General features: G+C 36.8%; 10 protein-coding genes across 10 annotated transcripts; 7 read left to right on the top strand and 3 right to left on the bottom strand.

Annotated features, from left to right (window-relative positions):
• Positions 1-94: 94 nt before the first annotated feature.
• SRP68 (signal recognition particle subunit SRP68) lies at positions 95-1,858 on the bottom strand (the record flags this gene model as incomplete). Its single annotated transcript, XM_003677308.1, has 1 exon — positions 95-1,858. One exon carries the CDS (start codon positions 1,856-1,858, stop codon positions 95-97), a length of 1,764 nt encoding a protein of 587 aa, XP_003677356.1.
• A 380-nt stretch (positions 1,859-2,238) lies between these two features.
• HUT1 (UDP-galactose transporter HUT1) lies at positions 2,239-3,264 on the top strand (the record flags this gene model as incomplete). The annotated part of the gene is made up of 1 exon (XM_003677307.1): positions 2,239-3,264. The coding sequence occupies one exon, from the start codon at positions 2,239-2,241 to the stop codon at positions 3,262-3,264; it is 1,026 nt and encodes a 341-aa protein (XP_003677355.1).
• A 133-nt stretch (positions 3,265-3,397) lies between these two features.
• NCAS0G01140 (uncharacterized protein) lies at positions 3,398-4,894 on the bottom strand (the record flags this gene model as incomplete). Its single annotated transcript, XM_003677306.1, has 1 exon — positions 3,398-4,894. The coding sequence occupies one exon, from the start codon at positions 4,892-4,894 to the stop codon at positions 3,398-3,400; it is 1,497 nt and encodes a 498-aa protein (XP_003677354.1).
• Positions 4,895-5,537: 643 nt separating this feature from the next.
• On the top strand, positions 5,538-6,347 carry RBD2 (putative rhomboid protease RBD2; the record flags this gene model as incomplete). Its single annotated transcript, XM_003677305.1, has 1 exon — positions 5,538-6,347. The coding sequence occupies one exon, from the start codon at positions 5,538-5,540 to the stop codon at positions 6,345-6,347; it is 810 nt and encodes a 269-aa protein (XP_003677353.1).
• Positions 6,348-6,953: 606 nt separating this feature from the next.
• Positions 6,954-8,438, top strand: NCAS0G01120 (uncharacterized protein; the record flags this gene model as incomplete). The annotated part of the gene is made up of 1 exon (XM_003677304.1): positions 6,954-8,438. One exon carries the CDS (start codon positions 6,954-6,956, stop codon positions 8,436-8,438), a length of 1,485 nt encoding a protein of 494 aa, XP_003677352.1.
• A 173-nt stretch (positions 8,439-8,611) lies between these two features.
• On the bottom strand, positions 8,612-11,581 carry NCAS0G01110 (RecQ family ATP-dependent DNA helicase; the record flags this gene model as incomplete). Its single annotated transcript, XM_003677303.1, has 1 exon — positions 8,612-11,581. One exon carries the CDS (start codon positions 11,579-11,581, stop codon positions 8,612-8,614), a length of 2,970 nt encoding a protein of 989 aa, XP_003677351.1.
• A 558-nt stretch (positions 11,582-12,139) lies between these two features.
• Positions 12,140-14,947, top strand: GAL4 (galactose-responsive transcription factor GAL4; the record flags this gene model as incomplete). Its single annotated transcript, XM_003677302.1, has 1 exon — positions 12,140-14,947. The coding sequence occupies one exon, from the start codon at positions 12,140-12,142 to the stop codon at positions 14,945-14,947; it is 2,808 nt and encodes a 935-aa protein (XP_003677350.1).
• Positions 14,948-15,237: 290 nt separating this feature from the next.
• On the top strand, positions 15,238-18,111 carry GYP5 (GTPase-activating protein GYP5; the record flags this gene model as incomplete). Its single annotated transcript, XM_003677301.1, has 1 exon — positions 15,238-18,111. One exon carries the CDS (start codon positions 15,238-15,240, stop codon positions 18,109-18,111), a length of 2,874 nt encoding a protein of 957 aa, XP_003677349.1.
• A 457-nt stretch (positions 18,112-18,568) lies between these two features.
• RPL36B (60S ribosomal protein eL36) lies at positions 18,569-19,297 on the top strand (the record flags this gene model as incomplete). The annotated part of the gene is made up of 2 exons (XM_003677300.1): positions 18,569-18,584; positions 19,011-19,297. The coding sequence occupies 2 exons, from the start codon at positions 18,569-18,571 to the stop codon at positions 19,295-19,297; spliced, it is 303 nt and encodes a 100-aa protein (XP_003677348.1).
• An 839-nt stretch (positions 19,298-20,136) lies between these two features.
• Positions 20,137-20,550, top strand: ATG41 (Atg41p; the record flags this gene model as incomplete). The annotated part of the gene is made up of 1 exon (XM_003677299.1): positions 20,137-20,550. The coding sequence occupies one exon, from the start codon at positions 20,137-20,139 to the stop codon at positions 20,548-20,550; it is 414 nt and encodes a 137-aa protein (XP_003677347.1).
• Positions 20,551-20,987: the final 437 nt, after the last annotated feature.

Here is a 20,987-nt window from a genome sequence, read left to right as displayed (position 1 = left end):
TTTCCCTGATCAAAGTTACTTCTAAGGCAATGTTAGAGAGAATTAATATTATATTTCTGTATAAAATACATAATAGACAATAACCTATATTAAATTAACGCCCAAATAAACCTAAGAAACCCTTCTTCTTTTGGGATTCAACTTGAGGTTCCTCAACAAGTTTTTCCTTAGCTGGCGCGGGGCTAACTGGCTGTTCTTCTTCGTAATTGATATAATTGAATGCCAAATCGAACAATGTTGGCTTGCTACTTATTGGTTGTATTTTTGGTCTCAATGGGAAAAGATTGTTCAAGTTTATATCCTGTGGTTCAATAGATTGCGTGTCAATTTTTTCGATCAAAGATGCCTCATAATTTGAAGAGGAGTCTTTATTTAAACTCTTTTCATACTCAGCTAATGCGACAACACTTTTTAAGCCAAGTTTAATCGCCAAATCTAATACCTTCAAGTTCTTTTTGTTGAGGACCTTATCTGGAAGAACAATTTCATCCATATTTCCTATGTCTTCAAGTTTGCTTTCCAACTTTTGAAGTGAATCCACGTATAAAGCCAATGCTTCCATATATTTCCCTTTAGATTGATACAAGGGAGCAAGGCATTGTGAATTCAAATTCAATTGGTAGTAAATCTTACAACACTCCAATTGGCTCATTAATTGATCATCAGAATAAACACCTGGCAATTCCATCACATCCTGTAAATATTTTAGTAAGTTTTTAACAATACGATCTAACTCCTTGTACTTTGTCAATTTTGCGGATATAGATGGTCCTAAACCTTCCCATTGTTTCAATAATTGTGTAAATAACGAATTATCACGCAATATTGAGACAAAAATCATATTATATTTAAGATATGATAAAAGAATTTGGTCATTTTCCTTATTATCATCTTCATCAAGCATTTGTTCATCCTCGTCCATAGTGGCAAGACGAGTTTCCTGTTTATCTACTGCTTCGCTCCATTTCAACAACATGTCACTGTAATCTGAGACATCCTTTATTACAATCTTCTTAGCCTCTTCGATGGCCTGAACAACTTCGGGATCATGGACTTCGGCAGTAAAAGATCTCCATTGAATATGCGTGCTGGATTTGACAGCATCAACATCAACATTTACCAACTTCAGTGTATACCCATTCTTCAGCAACAACTTAGCCAATTCATCGTTCTCTGCAGCACTTTCTTCCACTTGCTTAGTTATAAAATTGCGCAAATCTGCGGAGGATATTACATTTCCGGAATGTTGTCTCAGAGCGTATTCATATTTGGAATTAATGGCTTCCAAAGTTACAGCATCCACATGCTTCAATTGATTTAGGTACTGTAGGCCAGCAAGGGCTAGCGCTAAATTTCTAGCAATGTTGGAACTCTCCTTACGTTTAGCATGTTTACCGTACATTAGGTATTCTACTTTGGCGAGTTTGCCATATATTAAGTACTGCGCTCTAGTAACCCATTGCGCCTCATTTTGAGTCAATTCAATCAATTTTTCAATTGTCTTGCATGTCTTCTTTAACCTTGTTGACAAAACTTTCTTTTCACCATCCTTTAACTTTCCTCTTTGACGAGCTCTTAATTTCAAAGTTTCTGCCAGTGCTAAATCTCTTTCAGCAAGTAATAAGACCAAAGCCCCAAACAATTTATTCTTCTTATCATAATCCTCCACAGTAACCTTTGAGAATTTTTCCTTGGTGGTATATCTTCTTGTATCCTTGGTGACCAATCCACAGTGATGTCTCAATTTGATCAACTTCTTGTTCAATTTAGCATGATACTTCACAAAATCTGAATCTGATTCCAGGAATTGTTCGACACGAACACCATAAGTGGCAGCAATTGGAGAATAAATACCCATTTGGTCTCTTGTATTGCTACTTTCTCTCCTGAGCTCTGATTACCTCGAGGTCAATTACCCAATTTGACATCCTTCAACGAATTTCAACGAAGAGCGAGTAAAAACTATGTCATTTTGTACGGATACTATGCTAATTCCAAGCGGTTGAGACACCTATTTGGACATATAAGGTTATTATAATCTTATATGTCCAAATATATGATTTAATAAATTCATTGATTCCACTTGTAGCTCCCTTAATATAAACTTCCCAGCTAACTCAACCTATGTAATTATGTTGACAATCGTGTCATTTTTAGCTGTCGAGAAAGTAAAAAACAGAAATCTACAAGACATACTGGAGAGTGCGAGACAGTAGTTACTCTAACAAACCATTCGGAATGGTTAATGATATATATGTGCTTTTGATATGTACTGCGGGCATATACTCTAGCTTCCTCACCTGGGCACTGGTCCAAGAACCACTAACAACTAAGATTTGGCCAAATAGCCAACAACAGTTCCAATATCCTAATGTCATCGCAATATCTCAAGCTTCCGTTGCGATGATCATTGGTTATGCATACCTAAGATTCAAGGGATTGAAATATAGTCCATGGAGACTATGCAGGGATCATTCAAAGTCATTGTTTTTGATATCGTTTACCCAGAGTACAGCGAACCCATTAGCCACTTATTCCTTACAATATGTGGATTACTTAACATACATGTTGGCAAAATCATGCAAAATGATTCCAGTTTTGCTTGTACATTTATTGGTATATCATACTTCCATTGCAAATGAGAAGAAGATCGTGGCAACTTTGGTAAGTCTTGGGGTTGCTATCTTCACTTATGGTGGTTCCATGTCGAAAAAGGTTTCTTCTAATGATTTGGCCCAAGATAGTGAGAATTATTTGAGTTTATTTTATGGGTTTTCATTATTACTGGCGAGTTTATTTCTTGATGGAATGACCAATGCCACTCAGGATAAGATGCTTAAGGCCAATAAGGCTAAAAAAGATGGGAACATCATAACCGCTTCGCATTTAATGTTTATTTTAAACTTATTAATGATTATATGGAACCTTGGATATTTCTTGGTCGCGGACAAATCTCAGATCACTGGTTCCTTAGCCATGCTTTCATTAGATCCTGATATTTTAAGATATTTGCTGATATATTCCATATGTGGTGCAGTTGGTCAATGTTTCATATTCTTTACATTAGAAAGATATGGATCCTTAGTATTAATTACTATTACTGTCACTCGTAAGATGATGTCTATGCTATTGAGTATTGTAGTATATGGGAAATCAGTAAACATGCTTCAATGGCTGGGAATTTTTATCGTTTTTGGAGGTATTAGCTGGGAAGCGTTAAACAAAACAAAACAGAAGGTTGATATGGAGAAGAAATCAAAATAGAATTATCCTTGGCTCAATAATACACATCTTTATAGACCTTTATAGATTAATATCATTATCAATATATTACTTTTAGTTCTATTTACATTTTGTATTTACTAATCGATTACGGGAAGTGTTTGAAGATTTGACATCAAGACTGATATTTTGAGTTATGAAGTCTTTCTCTTAACTCAGGGTCATACACATATACATACAAACCCTTTACACCTCTAGTCAATAGAACATTAACACTGTTCATAATGATTTTCATCTTAACGTCGTCAGCGTTAGTAATATTTTTCTTCTTTGTAAAACCTGCTCTATCATCATATAATTCCGGTTTCAATTTAATACAATCATTTTGAGAATCATAACCTACAGATCTTCCAAGTATCACACCTGCATAGTTTAAATCAAACCCTTGAATTGTGTAAACACTGCCAACTTCATCAAAGGTTTCCCTTTCACTCCAAGGTAGTTGTTCCCTTGGTGTGTACCTATCCCAACGTACCCTGAAGTTATCGCCACAGGTAACATAATAATCTTTACCATCTAGTCTATAGGGGAAATCATAAGTAGAAAGCATTCTACATTGTCCGTATTTTTCATTCTTCTCTCGTAAAGCTTCATACATGTCACCGCAATCATCCCATATTTTGAAGTCAAATGGTGGTTCTATTTTATCCTTTGACTTTACACTCTGTGGGAAAGGTGGAATAGTACCTACTGTACTAATTTGATCAATCCAATTTAAGACATCTTTGGGAGCTGCCACTCTAAATTGCTGTCTTAGAGTATACCATTCTTTTTTACTCTCAGGAATATCTTTATAATAGTATTGTAAACTTGCTCCATTTTTAGTGTTCTCATCCCAATACGACCCCATTCTAAGAGCTTGCTTGGCGTCGTATACAATAATAAGTACCTTCCCCAAAGATAGTAGTTCATTCAAATGGTTGTCACCATAAAATCTCTTAAAGGCATCCTTTGAAGTAGCCAATAAATGCGCTTCATCAATAATGATAATATCAGCCATCTGCCCATCCTTCTGTAACTTGTTAATCAATGAGGTTGGTCTTTCCAAAGAGGTTCTTTTAATATATTTAAAAGAGTTACAAATTCTCAAATACAATTTTAACATTTCTGGATGATTGACTATTAAGTAATTCTGTGTTCCTGAAAGAGTATCATTTTTATTTGTTGTGGTTGCCAGTTTTTGGATTTCATTAAATAATGAGTTCAATATAACTGACTTTCCCGTCCCAGCATCACCCTCAATAACAAACATGGCCGGGGGATCACCTTGTTTAAATGAAGAAAGATTTTTCCTAGTAAATTGTAAGATCTTATCTCTTAACTGTTGTTGTTCTTCAGATAATTTCACATGCGATAACTTATTCATAGCGATTGACTCCTTCGTTTGAGGAGCAGATCTTCTGTTCCCTCTTTTAAGAGTCTTTACTGTCTGTGTCATTATAGTTCCTCGAGGATTTGCAATGGATCGTCCTTTTGATATGGCAAGCATTTGCTCTTTTAACCGAAGAAGTGTTTGTTCATCTAAGTGATCTTGAAAAAAAAAAGTGTCAATCTCACAGTGCGATGACGTAAGATACGTTAAGTCCGCAATGCATATAATGGAAAACTCCATCTTGACATCCGAAACTTTATAATCGAACAGTAATACTACAGACCGTCAAGGTCATATCCAGTCAGGTTGTTCTGAGGGAATATTTTAGAAATACAGGTAAAGTGCATTGAAAAGACTTGGAAACTTTGTTTATTGAGCCCATTTTCTTATTTATCTCTTATTCAAGTTTGAAGAGTTAAAAACTGAATTTGACCTTGAAGCTGGCAATAAGCAAATATATGTTCAAAAAATTCAATCGGTATTTATGTCTGGTTTTTTTAGACTTCCATTATTTTTGTTTGAAAAGATTTTAGAGAGAACTATTATTAAAGTTTATTCGAAGAAATATTGGTTGACGTAAAACTGCCGGATCTTCAGTTTTAACTGTGATTAACAATCCAAAAAAGCTATTTTTGTCAACCAAAATTTTCAGCCTACTACGAAGCAACATCACCTTCCCTTCCCGTCTCCACTTTTTGCCAATTGATTATCGTTAAAGAACTAACAATTGTTATAATGACAGAAAACGAAAAAGTGTCAATTACGTAAGCCCGCAAGGCCCGATTATTCCTCGAGAGAAGAGTATATTTGGACATCATGAAAAGGTTATCATTACTCCTATACACTGAGTATCTGAACAGTTAACAGGACAGAAGCTGCTAAGATGAATTTAAAGTCGCTAGGAATTCCTACAAACCACCCGCCATCTGCATTGGCTACTGGATTAGCCATTTTTTTAACCTTCCTATACGTATTAAGTTTCTTTACCTCGATAAACGATAAATGGTCTCTCGGGACGGATGCTATTAATTCTTTCTCATCGTCATACAGATTATCTACATATCCATTGATCCATCTTTCTATTTTCCATCTTTTCTTCAACATAGCCGGTATAATTGGACCCCTAACCATTTTCGAATCAAGACATGGAACTGTCTATACTGGCATTTTTTTAAATATGTCAGCGGTGATCACAGGACTCTTATATTGTATTGTGGGTCAATTACTATATCCCACCGTGAGCGTTGCCGGGTCCAGTGGTTGGTGTTTTACGTTCTTCGGCTACTTTGCTGTGCTAGAATCCCACATACGTCCCCGTTACGCTATCGGTGGATCCGGGTTCGGTATCCCCACCATCATGACTCCACTTGTGCTATTACTAGTTATTGCAGTGTTGATTCCAGGGTCTAGTTTCTGGGGTCATCTATTTGGATTGATAATTGGTTATGCTGTAGGGTTGAAAGAACCTTGGGTTCATAAATTGTTACCACCAGGATGGATAATTACCAAGATTGAAAGTAATTTTGATGCATTGATTGCATTGATCCCATTCGGCGTTAAATATTATAAAGACGAAGAAGTTAACAGGGATGAAAGTTACCAATCTTTGTTCGGTGGTGAGGATGGATTACCCTTGGTTAGTGACAATGTTACTGCTAGTAGATCAGAGGGAAGAGTATTGGGAACAAATTAAAAAATATACATGCTGGCCTAGCTAAATGTCTAAGTATATATTATACTTATGTTGCTAAAAGAAAAAAAGAAAAAGAAAAAAAGACACTTACATTATGTTTGCTAATTAAATTTATGTCACATTTCGAGTTGAATAATCCTTTTCGAGCACACATTTCATGTCGTAAGCATACTACATTTATTTTACCTTTGAAGTACTGTATCGATGATGGAAATATTGGTGTATGTTGAAGGTTTACTAGGATATGGTTTTAGCGAAAGCTTCCATATCTTATTTTATAGAGCAATATGATGGAAAAGCTAACAAAGTTATATAGTAGATAAAAATTATGTTTTATGTATTCATGATTTGCTTTTTCCGCCTCCTTTAAATAAATCAAGGGCCCCTGATCACTAAATTCCGTTAATTATAATATCTATTGTACTCCGTCAAATCTCAATGTTCCATTTATTGTTTTTCAAAGACCCCACGCAAGGATGCGGGGGCACACATATATAAAAATGAAGCAAGTGAAATTTAAACAAGGGACGACAAATCGAAAGACAACCACGTATTCCCTCAGCACAGATACGTAGCAATAGCCCTCTCCCGAGAAGAATCGTTGCTATGGACACATTCCACAATTCAAAGAGAAGCTCCATATCCTTCGGAAGCTCTCAAAGACATCCAACAAGCAAATACTTAACTAGTCCCTATAAGAACAATGGCGGAAGCAGTAACACTGGAAGCACTGGTCTCATAGATAAGAGCATAACAGAGGAGGATAATTCAAGATTGTACACCAAAGTGAGGTTACCCTTGTATTCACCGTTGGATTTTTCACATCCAATGTTCTCCCCAGCTTTAGCACAAGTCCAACAGGCGAGGAACTACACTACATTGAACCCACCAAATAGTACCATATGCGAATATGAGGGACATTTTCCCCTATTTGGATTGGATTGGAGTAATGACGATTTTGTTTGTGTGAGCTCATACAAGGAGGATAGCAGAAATAAACTACAATTGTTACACTCTCCTGATTTGTTAACTTGGGATAAGATAGCCGAATGTAACGTTACTTACTCAATAAGTAACATTCAATGGTTACCTTCCCACGTGAACCCAAGAAAGATTGCGACAAGTTCTGAGTCGTTGAGAATATGGTCGTTTAATGATGAGGAAAATACCATACAGGAGCAAATTAATCTTTCCCTTTGTAAGTATAATAAACAACATCACCACCAGCAACAACCCGCACCATCTGAGACACCAGGTGGTACAGTCATTGATCCCTTATCTAATAGTGTCTTGGGTGAATTGCCTCCAATAACATCTTTCCATTGGAACCCCATAGATACAAATCTATTAATTTCCAGCTCCATAGATACAACATGCATAGTTTGGGATTTACAAAGTAGCAATTATGTGAAGACACAATTAATTGCACATGATAGTGAGGTTTATGATGTTAGATTCTTGACTCAATCTACTCAACTCTTTGCTAGTTGTGGTGGAGATGGTAGTGTTAGAGTATTTGACTTGAGAAGTTTGGCACATTCTACAATCATATATGAGCCTCCGGTGTCAGATTTAAATCCTGATACATCTCAGTTTGCTTTGTTGAGACTAGAACCATCCCCTCATGATCCTAATGTTATGGCTACGTTCGCCGCTGATTCAAATAAGATTCTAATATTGGATATGAGGAACCCTGAATCACCATTGATGATACTGGAGGGGCATTCCGCTTCAGTGAATCAAATTAAATGGCACCCAATAAAGAGAAATGTCCTCCTATCAGGTGGTGACGATTGTCAAGTCCTGTACTGGGACTTAAATAAATGTACAGCGTCTAGCGACCCCGTTGCAACAACAAAAGATGACGATATAGCAATGGATGAAGAACAAGGATATCCTGTCACGACGCCAACGGAGCCACAGAATACTGGAAGAACCGCAAAAACGTTACCCGTTAGAGTGGATACGCCGACTTTATGTTATACAAATAATAAAAACCAAGAGATTAATAATATTGTATGGAGACCTCAGAGAGGAGATTGGTTTGGATACGTTAGTGGAAGGAGTTTCCAAAATGTTAGAGTATCCTAATCAAAGTTTTAATGGATAATTAATGAACTTTATATGAATATTATGTAATTTCAAGAGTACCTGTATAATATAACAATGCTATGATTATTTTTTTTTGAATGTATTATTAATGCTTTAAAAATTATTATCATTAAAAGAAATCATTATTATGCAGTATTTTTGATTCCATGATATTAAGACCTTCTATAATTTTTTCGGCCACGACTTTTACCTGATCTTTTCCTATATGTGGAACGTTTTCTCTTAGTGGGTAATTCAACAGGAGCTAAATGATCGCTTTTAATTTGGTTTATGATGTCATTTGTTTCAGTTGGATTTTCAAAACGAGTGAACCTGGAATCGTTATTATATGAACTGGTTGCAGTAGTTTGTTGAACATTAATCACTTTTCGATATGTTACCGCTGACGTTGGAATTCCTATCCCCAAAGCCCTTTGTTCTTTTAGCACTGTTATAAATGCTGGTTCACTAGTAGTATCGTCCTTTTTTCCTTTCCTAGATGACGGTCTTGTCTCTGAATCATTATCAACCGGGTTGGGTGCATGGGAAGTGAATTTCATCGTTACTTTCATAGTACCATTCAACACATTCCAAGCCTTGGGACCACGCTGTAAATAGTTGGTCGCGTATCCACTATTATTTGTTACAGCATATTCTTGTAACACCTGTAGCGTTATTAGATGGAAAAATATTCTTTCCATATCAGCCTTATCTAAATATTTACCAGCTCCATGTTGACTAATAGTATCATGGCCAGCTTGGACAATCTTGGCGTTTCGAGATCCCTTAAAGATATCTTGGCAATATATCATTGTAACTTGTTCACTTTGTACTGATTCCACTAACTCTATTATATTCTTGGTAACTTCTGTAATGTCTTCATCCTTAGTAATCACATCTCTATTATTTCTACAATTATCGCAGTTCTTATCACATGCAACAGGATCGAAGGCTTCATTAAAATATGAAAGAACTAATTTCCTCCGACACTCATGAATGTTATCACAATAAGACATTACTTGTTGTAACTTATCAAAATGCTTTTCCTTATTCGCCCTATCAAGATCCTTGTCTCTTTGAATCATTTTCTGTATAGTTCTTACATCCTTAAAGGAGTAATAAGTAATACAATATGAAGGCTTACCATCTCTACCGGCACGTCCTGTCTCTTGATAGTAGCCCTCTAGAGTACGTGGGACAGTGAAGTGATATACAAACCTTACATCAGGTTTATCAATACCCATACCAAATGCCACAGTGGCACATATAACTTGAAGTTTATTTGCCTGCCAATCTTGTTGAATCATTAATCTTTCATTCGCGTCCATACCTGCATGATAGAATCCACTTCTAATTTGTTTACTTTGTAAATATGCAGAAACTTGTTCACATGAATTTTTGGAATGACAGTATATGATTCCCGACTGCCCCGTAAATTGGAATTTAATGGCATCAGCAATCTCCACCATGCAATCTTTTGTCTTTTTGCGCACTTCATAAAACAGATTTATTCTATTGAAACTTTGTTTTAGAAAAAGAGGAGACCTTAACTGTAAATTTTGAATGATATCCTTTCTAACATGCTCATTTGCAGTGGCTGTAAGAGCCATCATCGGTATATTTGGATATTCATTTTTGAAGAAATTTAGTTGTTTGTAATCTGGTCTAAAATCGTGACCCCAACTAGAGACACAATGTGCTTCATCTACCACTATTCTAGCTAGTTTCCCCTGTTGATATAACGTTTGGATCGCCCTTTTGCATTGCTTGGATGCACTTATCATTTCAGGAGATATGTATATTAGATCTAACAATCCCTTGACAAATAAATTGAACGTTTGTTTCCTTTGTTGCGTTGTTCCTTTGGAACTGATCATACTTGCCTTGATATTTAAATCCAGTAAGTGTGCTACTTGATCTTGCATCAATGAAATCAGAGGTGAGATTACTATTGTGGTTCCTTTAGTTCTACCCGATTTGACGACAGCTGGTAATTGATAACATAAGGATTTACCACCACCGGTAGGCATCAGTACAAAGACATCTTTTCCTGACAAAGTTGAGTTTATTGCCTCCAATTGATTTGGTCTAAACCCAGGTAATTTAAAAGTGTGATGCAATCTATAGTCCACTTCTGGTGTCCAAGGGAAATTGTTCTGAATGGAGTGTGAGAGTATGAGATCATCGTCATCCAGAATTTCTTCAATATCTCGTTGTCCCTGTTCACGCATATCAGTCAATTTTCTTTCAGTTATAATTTCCAAATCCTGATCAAACTCTTCAATCATTTGTAATTGCGTTTGATTCTCCCTTTCGTCGTCGAATTTATCTTCAGAGTCATTGTCATCATCATTTAAGACCTCGATATCGTCGTCATCATCATCGCTGATCTGAAATAAATTATTTATCTTCTCATTATCCCATCTATTTCCATTATTTGTTGTACGTTTAGTCGGCGACGACGATTGTATGACCTGAATGTCAAGGTCTTCATCCTCTTCTTCTTTTTCCTGTTCAAAATCAGCACCTGAATCCTCTACCACTTCCTCATTATCTAGTGTGTCAAAGAATTCCAGGTCAGTTTCTTCCTGAGAAGAAGTTTTTGATTCATTTTTCTCCTGAACTCGTTCATTTATAGGTTTAGAAACCATTGAACCGCCCATATCATATTGGAATGGGTCAATTTCATCGGGATCATTGATATCTTGCTCATGTTCAATGATATGATCAATCAAGGAATCTGAATGCGAAAGTGGGGGTGGTAGAGTTGGTAAAGAAGGCACTGATACTTCCGCTCCCCTATCAGGTATAGTAGCAGTACCTTTCAATTTGGATTTCAAAGTTTCAATTTCTATGCTTAATTTATTTATCGAATAATCCAAATCCGGTCGTTCTAACTTCGCAACTTTATACTGATTATACCTTTCCAGCAACAGTTCTGTCTGTCGAGTCAGCTTTTCTATTAGTTTTTCCTGGATCCCAAATGCATTTGTCGATGCAACAGGAGGAGGATGGGGAGGCGACACGTTTTCCTTGTCCTGTGTCAGGACCTGCAGGACCAAGTTTCTGTCTGACTGTATTGAATTAGACTCCCTCAGCCATTTGTGTTGTTTGCGTAGACTGTGTGAGGGTTTCTTGATCATGTTGCCTCGTGGTTCCAAAGAGTTTGTCCATCAGTGTAATGCATGGGATGTAGATCAGCTCTTCATCAAGTATCAACTCTTTGAACTTTGTTACGCGTCTACGAATAAATAAGCGCCCATTGTATCATGTGTATTTATTATCAATGATTATCTCTTGTTACAGACCACCTTGCTTTATAATCCCACTCTTTAAATCACTGCAACCTCAGAGCGGCATTTAACAGCACTAACCATTATCCAGAGTACCATAATGTCTCATTTGGAGTCCCTCTTAGTTCATTCACATTAGAACTGGCAGTTACCCTCCTTCACTCCGCGAATTATTAGATTTCCATAATTGAAATAGAATAAAATAAAACAAACGGAATAAAACAAAAGACACAATTTGGAACATCTCAACAACGTGCTATCCAATCTAGTTAATACGCAATAAGAACCCGTTCTGGGTATGCATTACCTCCCCTCCCACCAGTAATCCGAAAAGAACAAAACAACCTCACACAATTCTCTGACACCTAGCATATCTCAGCGTATATAAAACGGAAAAAAACTACCAAAATGCGATACCCATTCATACCTAACTCCGACCAGGCATGTGACTTGTGTCGAGTAAAGAAGCTGAAATGTTCCAAAGAAAAGCCCAAATGTGCCAAATGTTTAAAAAATAACTGGGAATGTTGTTATTCTCCAAAGACGAGACGGTCGCCCTTGACGAGGGCCCATTTGACTAAAGTGGAAGATAGATTGACCAAATTGGAATTCTTATTTAACGAACTATTTACGAAACGTGAAATGGATGGTGACGCTAAATATAGTGTCAATAAATCTATAAAGGAGGGTGAAGATGACGAAGATGAGAACGATAATGATAATGATAATGACTTGCTGGACCAGATTTTGAAAATGGAGTCCATAGATGAAATGAGGAGTGCTTTGCAAGGCGTGATTTCGCCGCTTACTACTATATCTACAGATCTTCCTGCTCCCTCTGCCCCATCTGCTCCACTACCACAACAACAACAACACCTGCAAACTGTAGATCGGAAGCAAAATATGAGCATCAGAGAGCTGCCCACAGTGGATGAAACGATACCTTTGAATTCAATGCCTCAGGATCCGCTTTATGGCTTTGACTGGTCTGAGGATGATGTAGAGCGAGTCTCCAGAACAGATGGAATGGCATTCCTAAATACAAATCCAAATAACAATGGATTTTATGGTAATGGTTCCGCCATCTCCATATTGAGATCCATCGGTTTCAATGGTGATTATTTTAATTCATCGGTTACAACAAAGGAGATTGCATCACCATCTCTTGTGACAGATAAATACTCATTAAGTTCCAGAGCCACCACTTCACGATTCATTGACAGTTATTTCCAAAATTTCCATCCATTTTTCCCCCTATTGCATTCAGAGACTCTATTAATGCTATATAATAATCAAATTAATTCTGTGGCGAAGGACCAATGGCAAATCCTTTTCAACACTGTATTAGCCATAGGTGCCTGGTGCTTGGAAGGTGATTCCACGGATATCGATTTATTTTATTATCAAAATGCCAAATCTCATTTAACCGGTGCCAAGATTTTTGAAACAGGTTCAGTTACCCTGGTAATTGCATTGCATCTATTATCTCAATATACTCAATGGAGGCAGAAACCAAATACAAGTTTTAATTTCCATGGTCATTCCATTAGGATGGCAATATCATTAGGTTTACATAAGGAACTACCACTAAACTTTAAAGATAATTCAGTCAAGGAACAAAGAAGAAGAATTTGGTGGTATATTTACTCCCAAGAATTTCATTTAGCTCTATCCTATGGAAGGCCTTTACAATTCTTGATGGATCTTAACGAAATTACCATTGCATTGCCATCCACTTTGGATCGTTCAGATAATCTAGTGACAGACAAGCCAACCTACTATAATGGATTAATTAGTTCCATGAAAACTTATCTCTTATTTACCAAGAAATGGAATCATTGTATTAGTAACGCTATTAACGATTCAGTTGCAGTTAAGAGGTGTTACCAACTATGTGAAGATTTAGAGAAATCGTATAATGACAATTTGCCATCTTTCTTGAGAACTAACATTAAAGATGAACCATTATCCAGTCTGAAACCAAACAAATTCCCCGATGATAATCCATGGCTAGCGTTTACCAAATACTTGTTACTTTGGAGACAATATTCATTAACGATCTACATCATGAGAAGATTATTTTTAAGGTTGAACAATAGTACTTTAGATGCTAATTCTAATTCCACTAGCATCACGGCGACAACTGTCTCAGAGGAAGCATTGGAAAAATGTAAGAAATTATTGAATGAAACCGCTCAAAGTGTAATTATGTCAGTGACCAACTTCATTAATAACTATCCTCTAACTCCATTTTCAGCATGGTATAGTTTATTCTTTATATTTAATGCTGCGCTGATACCCATCGCAAATTTAATTTCATCTGATATTTCCACTTCATCGAAAAAATCCAAATCTCAACTGTGGATCCAGCAATTACAAAACGTCTTGACAGTCTTGCGAGATTTGAGGAGTTATAACATTCCAAATTGTAATAAATATATTCAAGTCATTGAGCAAATATGCAACTCATATTCTCCAATTGTATCTCCAATGAATTCAACAATCCCAACAAATATCTCAAGAGAAAGACAACAAACTATTGATAATGTTCTAGGTACAGAAACCATTGCGTTACAATCAAGACCAAATAACGAAACAAGTAATAATAACAGTAGACTCGTTGCAATGACCCCAACTACGACATCACCACTACCGATGAAGACAGCGGCAAGTTTCACCGATCTAATGAAACTACTATCAAATAGACCACCTGTGGCACCAACGAATCCTATGATCAAATTTCCACAATCATCAGCGACAAATAATTCAAGCCTCATGAGCAACCCTAACAATAATGGAAACTCCTTGGTGGGTTCTCCAACATTTATCAATAGGGCAGTTACTCCTATACAATTTCCATACCCCTTCCAACCACAAAGTCCAATAGTGCCCCTAACGCCATCAATAATATTCAATGCACCAATTCCTCCATCAGATGCTAATTCTCCTAACCATGCAAATAATGCAATAATGGATATCAACAATCAGCAGCAGCAGCAGCAGCAGCAACAGCAACAGCAAATGGCCACGACGGACCCCAATAAGACGTTATTCCCCTCATGGAACGACCAAACTGCATATAATGCATTTGGTATGACGTCCGGGATGTTTAATACGACAACCATGGATGATGTTTATAGTTATTTGTTTGACACTGATGAATTGACACCACCTAACGTTAATCTTAATTCCGACCCTAACAGTCACAGCAAATGAACAACAAACTCTTCTTATGACATAAACGCACACACCTTATATATCTGTATACAATTACGTATAGATAGTTGTAATATTTCTAGTATTTTTTCCCATTTCGTGGGTGACTTTTCTGTCATCGACTCCTCCTATGGCTTCATTTTTTTAAAGCTCGGGGCGGCTTACTATCGTTCCAATAATTGGCACAGATCCCTGAATGGAACCTTTAATTTAAACAAATGAATACATCTCGGTCTACGAATTGTGCATGTATATAAACAGAAGGTAGCAAGAAACAAAGGAAAGTTGATATGAGCGAGGATAATACTGAACATGTTTCTTTGGATGAAGAATCTAAAGAGGAACCTCTAGATCTAAATGAATCTATATCGGAAGGCAAGGAAAATGAAATAGGAGATCGAGAGGTGGAGCAAGAGCAAGATAACATAGAAACTCCTGAACCAGATGTTCAGGAAGAAGAGCAGCAACAAAATGAGGATAAGGAAGAGGATGAATTTGATTTCGAACCACCTAATCCAGATAGTGATGAAATCGGTGGCTCCAATGAGAAACCAACCGATGTAGTCAGTAGGGCTAGCGAAGAATTGAATAATCTGGAAGTGGTGGATGATACAGATCCTGAGACAAAGTTAGGTGTACCTACTGCAATAGAGGATAAAATTCTTGATATACCCGAGCAACCTGTGGAAGAAGTCGCTCCGGAACCAATCCTAGTGGATGTGGCAAGCAGTAAGATAAGCAGCAATTCTAACAAGGGTACCTCAATTACGAAGGATGATACATCAAAAGCAGAGGATACTATTTTGCAAGAAAAGCTGACCTCGGAAAATGAACAAGAGGAAGTGAAAGATACGACTGTTCCACGAGAAGAGGGTATACTAGATGATGATGTATCTCGAAAAAAGGAAGATGAGGAGCCAATTGCTGAATCCGGTGAAAACAAGCTTGATGAGGAAGAGAAAGAATTGGAAACATCGACTGCTGTTTTAGGTGAGGATATTTCCAAAACCTTTACTCCTAATCAAAATGTACAAGTGAATGTAATTCCCCCACCACCACCTCCAAGACGCTCCTTTGAGTCCCAACCTGAAGAAAAGGTGGATAATGGTCTTTCAGAGAAGTCGCCAACGTCACCTGCCTTACCACCAAGACGTTCAATGGAAAAGCAACCTCAAGAGGAGGATGAAAAATCAAAAGAAGAGGAGGAACAAGCGGCATCACCCAGGTTACCGCCAAGAAAGGTAAGTATAGAAAGAAAATATAATGTACCTCCACCGCTCGAAGAAGAGATGCGTTCGGATACATTCAGAAAGAACTTGGCTATGACACAGGCAGATACCAAGCATGTGCGTGGGCATGGACGTGAGAGTAAACGCAAGCAGGCAGTTCTTGACTCAGCTGCCGAGATAAATTTAATTGTTAATAGATTTCGCGTAACTAGTCATCATATTGAGGAAGAAGGTGAAACGACCAGAGAGAATTTAGCAGAAGGTCAAAATTTACTGAAATCTTCTTTCACAACCATTCTTGAAGGTATTACTAAGATTAGTGAGGATGTTACCGCTGAAGAAACGCCATTGGAAACAGAAGGTGGTAAAGAAGTTGCTTCCCTGGAGGAGTTAGATGAAGAAGAGAAAAAGATGGCTAACGTCGATTGGACATTCTGGAGTAAAGTAGTTAATGATTTCCCGACGGTCGCGAAAAATGAAGCAGATAAGTTAGAAACAATAGTGACAGAAGGTATTCCACCTCAGATTAGAGGGATTATTTGGCAATTGATTTCTAACTCGAAGTCTAAGGAAATGGAAGATATCTACTTAACGTTATTAGATACTCCATCCACTCACGATGCAAATATTAGACGAGATTTGAAAAGGACAAACTTTATACCTAGTGAAAAAGTTGAGTCCTTATTCAACGTTATCAAAGTGTATTCTGTTTATGACCCCGATGTAGGTTACACTCAGGGTATGGCCTTCATTGCCACACCGTTAATAGTCAATACTAAAACGGAGGCTGAAGTGTTTAGTCTTCTAATTGGTTTGATGAAGAATTATGGGTTAAGAGATTTCTTCCTTCCTGACATGCCTGGGTTGATGTTAATGTTATATCAATTTGATAGATTACTGGAGGAAAACTCCCCACAATTATTCAATCATTTAACTAGAGAGGGGATTCGTTCATCCATGTATGCGACTCAATGGTTCTTAACGTTCTTCGCTTATAAATTCCCTTTTGAATTTGTTTTAAGGATATTTGATATTGTTTTCGTGGAAGGTATTGAAGCTGTTTTGAAATTTGCTGTTGTCTTAATGCTTAATAATAAAGAAAAGATAATAAACCTTAAATTCGATCAGTTGTTAAACTTCCTTAAGAATGAATTATTCATATATTATCTTAAGGAGTCAGTGGAGAGTAGAGAGGGTGGTAAATCTGTTATTGATAAGACACTGAACACGGAGAGCCTAACAGCTGTAAGTTCAAATACACAACTAAATCAAATGAACTCTAATGAAGATAAGGATTATGATGTGGATTTATTTGTTCATGATGCTATGAATAAAGTTTATATTACTCCAATATCATTGAAACGTTATGCTGCGGAATATGATGAAATTGAACAATTAGAGCATCAGAAAGAGGCACAATATGAATCATTTAGAATTAAAAATTATCAATTACAAAGGGAGTCTAAAAAATTGGAAAGAGATTATGGTATATTAAATAAAGAGCATATTGCGATTGCCAATGAATTAATTGAAAATAGATTGAAAGCAGAGATGTTATTAGATGAAAACAATGATTTGAAGCAGAACCTTGATGATGCGAAGGCTCAATTGGATGAAGAGTTAAGGAAGAGAGATTTACCCAATCCAGATGCGGCACTTCCTAGTGATTTGAAGCAAGATTTAGATCGTACGATGCAAAGAAATCAAGAAGTGATGGAGGAAAATAGAGTACTTCAAGATCGAATCATTGAATTGGAGACGGAAGTGGAAGAATTGAAAAGAATCAATAGATTGAAAGCTAGTCGTAAGTCAACTGATAGACAAAGGGCAACGCCATCTACTCCTACTCCAAGTCCCCAGAAGGAGCCGCGCGCAGGTGTTAAATCTCCTATTGGTGGTGGATGGTCGGGGTTTAAGAAAGTTTTCACCAAGTAGAATAATACGAACTTATAATATCTATATATATATCATGCATAGTGTTTATTCAATATATCTTAGACAGTTTTTTTTATCATTGTTAATAGGATTTAGAGCAATTGTGATTTGGCGGTATGTTTATTTTTAAGGACTGTTTTTTTTATTTGGCATCCGTACATCCTGTTAAACATTGTTTGCTTTTGGTTTTTCTTTCAAAAATATTTCAGAAGAAAGTGTTTTGTTCGGGCTCGGTCGAGTCCGCCCACGGAGGGAACTCTCTTGCGTAATTCAGTCCAACTCTCCTTGGAAGTTTCTGTCCGCCCAGTGAGGTAAGGTTCCGCATCTTCCTACCAACCACGCTGTGTAGTGAGCACTACGCAGTATTGAATGATACGTATGGTATAGTTAAGATGTATAATAGGTATTGATATGGTATATTTTGATATAATATACAGTGAAGAAACTATACGAAAAAATGGCTGTCAAGACTGGTATGTTACATGATTGAAAAGATGATGAAATTCCCCGTTACGTTCTGATTGATGTGAAGATATGAGAAAGAGATAATTGAAAAATGCGAATGATCGATAAATTATAAAGAGATATGAATGTCCGTGAGATTCCAAAGATGGGGGACTGACATGTGGTGGTTATCTTTCGAGGAGATGGAGAGTGAATGAACAAATGAAAGAAAGAATCAAGGAAATGAAGGAATAAGAATGAAAACTATACAAAGAGAGAGAGAAAGAAAGAAAGAAAGCGAATGCATTACATAACTGAGAAATCGAACTTTTATTGGAAGCAGACGAACAGACGTTTTAAAAAGGGATTTTTATTATTATAAAATATTTGAGACTAAATGATTACAAGGAACCATTTACTAACAAGACAAATTATTAAATTAATTTTTGAAATAGGTATCGCTGTTGGTTTAAACAAGGGTAAGAAGGTTACTTCTATGACCCCAGCTCCAAAGATTTCTTACAAGAAGGGTGTTTCTTCTAACAGAACCAAGTTTGTTAGATCTCTAGTTAAGGAAATTGCTGGTTTGGCTCCATACGAAAGAAGATTGATTGATTTGATCAGAAACTCTGGTGAAAAGAGAGCTAGAAAGGTCGCCAAGAAGAGATTAGGTTCTTTCAAGAGAGCTAAGGCTAAGGTTGAAGAAATGAACAACGTTATTTCTGCTTCTCGTCGTCATTAGGAAAATACGAATTATTAATATTATTATATAAAATCATAACCTAACTTAATATTTTCATTTCCTTTTTAATAAAATATACAGGACTCCAAAAACAAGTTTTGTTCTAGCAATTGAACTTCATAGTGGACGTGTTAAATTATGTGCGGACGGGAGTGTGTGGCGCATGTATTAATCAAAGACATTATTATTATGTATTTATGGTCCAATTGTTGAATTGCACTCCACGCACAGAGAGGAAAGTGCGGCTACTGTGTGGTTGAGTAACCACGTGAACGTGAATGTGAATATTGCTAAGCAAAGACAATATGGATGGATCAGGTGTCTCCTATCCCCCACATACATTGACTGCTAACCTTTTGTGTGTGATCGATCGATCAGTCAGCCGGTCCTTACGTAAGCGATGGATTTGTGTTAGGGTGACCCTCAAGGTCTCTTTTCCGCGGACCGCAATGGCTCCTCTTCCGTTCGTCTGGCGCGATGTTCTCTCGGGTTCCTCCTCTTTCTTTCTTTCTTTCTTTGCACCCTCACCGCGGAGTTTCCCTCTATTCCATGGTTCTATGACCTTCCGCGGTCTGCGAATACTCACCCATCCACACTTTTCTATACGTGAGGTGACACATTCACCCAACCTATTCAACAACCCTCTCCGAGACCCCAACGTGCTCCCATCAAGGTACCTCTTATTATACACTACTCCATATTGTATATATAAACCATAAGCACCGCCAGCTCTTGCTCTTGCTCATCGGTCCTTGCTTATCTTATCTTATCTTATCTTCTCTTCTCTATATACAAAGGAGCACTACAACAACCGATACTCAACTAGACTCACAACAAAAATGTCATACCCATACCAATCGTTAAAGAATTATACAAACGCACAAGAAGACGAGCAAGAGGAAGTCTTCCCTCTATCATTCGCAAACCCTTCCATACTGTCTAATAGCATGGAAAGTAGGAAAAGCGATAATGACATTTTTTTCTCCTTTGAAGACAATCTACTGCTAAATTCGCCGCTACTCCTGTCTCCAACCCTAAATTCGAAAAGGGAAGAACAACAAACAGTCGAAATACCAACGGGTGAAGACGACGACTTTATCTTCTCGCTAGATAATGAAATTAATTCAACGGATCTTTCGGAACAAGCACCAAGACTATTCAGCGATAATGGGAAAAATTCATTGAGAACAAATCTGGATGAGTTTACTAATATTGCTCAGCAAAATTATAGAATTTGGTTGTCTTCTGTATGATGAAAACCGTTAAACCCTGCATAATATCAAGAAACGAAACGAAACGAAACAAAACAAAATCACATCATATAATACCATATAAAAATACATAATATATTTTATATATCACTTTAATCTAATATTCACTTTGCATCTAAAATGAATCACTTTTTACTTCATTTCTTTTAGTAATCATGCATACTATATAGTTCTCAATGTTACTATCCTTAAATCATTTCCCCATGGAAACAACCTGGCCACTTTTTTGAGAATAATCAAGGAGTTAATTAAAAGGAACTAAAACACTGATGCATGTATTGTTGAGGTTGATTCTATTTTCAAGAAATAATAGAAATATGGTTCAAGTAATAACAGCTTTTGAAGTCCTTAGGGGTTACCAAGTCAAGTTAATGTGAAATACAGTGTAGAAAGAGAATAATGAATATTACGCTAAGGCT

Source organism: Naumovozyma castellii, chromosome 7 (genome assembly GCF_000237345.1).
Source record: "Naumovozyma castellii chromosome 7, complete genome".
Lineage (NCBI taxonomy): Eukaryota > Fungi > Ascomycota > Saccharomycetes > Saccharomycetales > Saccharomycetaceae > Naumovozyma > Naumovozyma castellii.
This window is presented reverse-complemented; position numbering and strand designations above follow the sequence as displayed.